At 49.4% G+C, this 4,171-nt stretch overlaps 1 protein-coding gene across 1 annotated transcript; it reads right to left on the bottom strand.

Moving 5' to 3' along the window:
- Positions 1–1,254: 1,254 nt before the first annotated feature.
- On the bottom strand, positions 1,255–3,636 carry LOC123753679 (mucin-2-like). Its single transcript, XM_045735647.2, has one exon. It carries the CDS (start codon positions 3,634–3,636, stop codon positions 1,255–1,257), a length of 2,382 nt encoding a protein of 793 aa, XP_045591603.2.
- Between the last annotated feature and the right edge of the window lie 535 nt (positions 3,637–4,171).

The following is a 4,171-nucleotide window of genomic DNA, read 5'->3' as shown; positions in this document are numbered from 1 at the left end:
AGCGGCTCTGTTCTCCACACTCACCCACTGCGGCCTGGTCCCAGGAGCGAGGGACCGGACCAGTAGAGCAGGCAAGACCTCAGTATGCCAGCACCCGGCGGGGCCCGGGTCTCCTCACGAAGAGTATATGTCAACAAGAACACTGAAGTCTGACAGAGCAGATGGACAGTTGGGAAAATGCCTCCGGTGACTGGCAACACTTGTGAGTTATGACATGTGTGATTATTGTGTACACATTGTGGGCGACCCACGCTTGTTGTCATGTACAGTCTGACACCAGTCACTGTGGGCGGCCCTCGCTTGTTGTCATGTACAGTCTGACACCAGTCACTGTGGGGGGCCCTCGCTTGTTGTCATGTACAGTCTGACACCAGTCACTGTGGGCGACCCTCGCTTGTTGTCATGTACAGTCTGACACCAGTCACTGTGGGGGGCCCTCGCTTGTTGTCATGTACAGTCTGACACCAGTCACTGTGGGGGGCCCTCACTTGTTGTCATGTACAGTCTGACACCAGTCACTGTGGGGGGCCCTCGCTTGTTGTCATGTACAGTCTGACACCAGTCACTGTGGGGGGCCCTCACTTGTTGTCATGTACAGTCTGACACCAGTCACTGTGGGGGGCCCTCGCTTGTTGTCATGTACAGTCTGACACCAGTCACTGTGGGCGACCCTCGCTTGTTGTCATGTACAGTCTGACACCAGTCACTGTGGGCGACCCTCGCTTGTTGTCATGTACAGTCTGACACCAGTCACTGTAGGCGACCCTCGCTTGTTGTCATGTACAGTCTGACACCAGTCACTGTGGGCGACCCTCGCTTGTTGTCATGTACAGTCTGACACCAGTCACTGTGGGCGACCCTCGCTTGTTGTCATGTACAGTCTGACACCAGTCACTGTGGGCGACCCTCGCTTGTTGTCATGTACAGTCTGACACCAGTCACTGTGGGCGACCCTCGCTTGTTGTCATGTACAGTCTGACACCAGTCACTGTGGGCGACCCTCGCTTGTTGTCATGTACAGTCTGACACCAGTCACTGTAGGCGGCCCTCACTTGTTGTGATGTACAGTTTGACACCAGTCACTGTGGGGGGCCCTCACTTGTTGTGATGTACAGTTTGACACCAGTCACTGTGGGCGACCCTCGCTTGTTGTCATGTACAGTCTGACACCAGTCATTGTGGGCGACCCTCGCTTGTTGTCATGTACAGTCTGACACCAGTCAATATTAGTGATGTGATGAACATTGTGAAGAGTTATGTGGCATCACTACCAGTCACTGTGGCTACTGTGAAGTATGGTACATCACTACCAGTCTCTGTGGGTACTGTGAAGTATGGTGCCTCACTACCAGTCACTGTGGGTACTGTGAAGTATGGTGCCTCACTACCAGTCACTGTAGGTACTGTGAAGTATGGTGCCGCACTACCAGTCACTGTAGGTACTGTGAAGTATGGTGCCGCACTACCAGTCACTGTGGGTACTGTGAAGTATGGTACATCACTACCAGTCACTGTGGCTACTGTGAAGTATGGTGCCGCACTACCAGGCACTGTGGGTACTGTGAAGTATGGTGCCGCACTACCAGTCTCTGTGGGTACTGTGAAGTATGGTGCCGCACTACCAGTCACTGTGGCTACTGTGAAGTATGGTGCCGCACTACCAGTCACTGTGGCTACTGTGAAGTATGGTGCCGCACTACCAGTCACTGTGGCTACTGTGAAGTATGGTGCCGCACTACCAGTCACTGTGGGTACTGTGAAGTATGGTGCCGCACTACCAGTCACTGTGGCTACTGTGAAGTATGGTGCCGCACTACCAGTCACTGTGGCTACTGTGAAGTATGGTGCATCACTACCAGTCACTGTGGGTACTGTGAAGTATGGTGCCGCACTACCAGTCACTGTGGGTACTGTGAAGTATGGTACATCACTACCAGTCTCTGTGGGTACTGTGAAGTATGGTGCCGCACTACCAGTCACTGTAGGTACTGTGAAGTATGGTACATCACTACCAGTCACTGTGGGTACTGTGAAGTATCGTACATCACTACCAGTCACTGTGGCTACTGTGAAGTATGGTGCATCACTACCAGTCTCTGTGGGTACTGTGAAGTATGGTGCATCACTACCAGCCACTGTGGGTACTGTGAAGTATGGTGCATCACTACCAGTCACTGTGGGTACTGTGAAGTATGGTGCCGCACTACCAGTCACTGTGGGTACTGTGAAGTATGGTACATCACTACCAGTCTCTGTGGGTACTGTGAAGTATGGTGCCGCACTACCAGTCACTGTAGGTACTGTGAAGTATGGTGCCGCACTACCAGTCACTGTAGGTACTGTGAAGTATGGTGCCGCACTACCAGTCACTGTAGGTACTGTGAAGTATGGTGCCGCACTACCAGTCACTGTAGGTACTGTGAAGTATGGTGCATCACTACCAGTCACAGTGGGTACTGTGAAGTATGGTACATCACTACCAGTCACTGTGTCTACTGTGAAGTATGGTGCCGCACTACCAGGCACTGTGGGTACTGTGAAGTATGGTACATCACTACCAGTCACTGTGGGTACTGTGAAGTATGGTGCCGCACTACCAGTCACTGTGGGTACTGTGAAGTATGGTACATCACTACCAGTCACTGTGGCTACTGTGAAGTATGGTGCCGCACTACCAGGCACTGTGGGTACTGTGAAGTATGGTACATCACTACCAGTCACTGTGGCTACTGTGAAGTATGGTGGCGCACTACCAGTCACTGTGGCTACTGTGAAGTATGGTGCCGCACTACCAGTCACTGTGGCTACTGTGAAGTATGGTGCCTCACTACCAGTCACTGTGGGTACTGTGAAGTATGGTGCCTCACTACCAGTCACTGTGGGTACTGTGAAGTATCGTACATCACTACCAGTCACTGTGGGTACTGTGAAGTATCGTACATCACTACCAGTCACTGTGGGTACTGTGAAGTATGGTGCATCACTACCAGTCACTGTGGGTACTGTGAAGTATGGTGCCTCACTACCAGGCACTGTGGGTACTGTGAAGTATGGTACATCACTACCAGTCACTGTGGGTACTGTGAAGTATGGTACATCACTACCAGTCACTGTGGGTACTGTGAAGTATGGTACACCACTACCAGTCACTGTGGCTACTGTGAAGTATGGTGCCTCACTACCAGTCACTGTGGGTACTGTGAAGTATGGTACATCACTACCAGTCACTGTGGGTACTGTGAAGTATGGTACATCACTACCAGTCACTGTGGCTACTGTGAAGTATGGTGCCGCACTACCAGGCACTGTGGGTACTGTGAAGTATGGTGCCTTACTACCAGTCACTGTGGCTACTGTGAAGTATGGTGCCTCACTACCAATCACTGTGGGTACTGTGAAGTATGGTACATCACTACCAGTCACTGTGGGTACTGTGAAGTATGGTGCCTCACTACCAGTCACTGTGGGTACTGTGAAGTATGGTACACCACTACCAGTCACTGTGGGTACTGTGAAGTATGGTACACCACTACCAGTCACTGTGGGTACTGTGAAGTATGGTGCCTCACTACCAATCACTGTGGGTACTGTGAAGTATGGGGCCGGACACTGTAGTGAGATAATACTGTGACCCATATATAATCAGCCTCAATAAGTACAGTAATATATATTGTAATATCCGTATTAAATAATGTTTGTCGGATGTGTAATAATTTGAGATTGACCAAAACTGTTATTGAGCAACTAATCGGTATGTAATACAGTCAACCTTTAGAATTGTTCCCATTTGTCAATAATGAACTAATTATGTGTCAATATATGACAGTCAAAATGAATAAATTAACGTGTTTTTATACACTGTCACAGTGAAGAAGTATTTGTTATATAAATGAACATTAATGTGAAGTTCAAGCATGTTTATATTCTTTATTTAGTCCGTCCTCCTAAGGTTTCCCAACGTCAAGAAACTGTCGTACTAAAGTGCCCTTATCCTAGCCTACCAGAGGACCCAAAACACAAAACGGGACAGTATGTCAATTTCGGGAGCTGGTGCCATTTTCTAGTACGACAACTTTTAGCCTTAGGGCGAGTATACGTCAAAATGCGACGTTCTGTTAGGAGGACGGCTTGCTTTATTACCTCTGAGAAATTACAATAATACAATTATTAA

This window comes from Procambarus clarkii, chromosome 75 (assembly GCF_040958095.1).
Source record: "Procambarus clarkii isolate CNS0578487 chromosome 75, FALCON_Pclarkii_2.0, whole genome shotgun sequence".
Classification (NCBI taxonomy): Eukaryota; Metazoa; Arthropoda; class Malacostraca; order Decapoda; family Cambaridae; genus Procambarus; species Procambarus clarkii.
The sequence above is the reverse complement of the archived record's forward strand: the minus strand, read 5'-3'. Positions and strand labels throughout refer to the sequence as shown.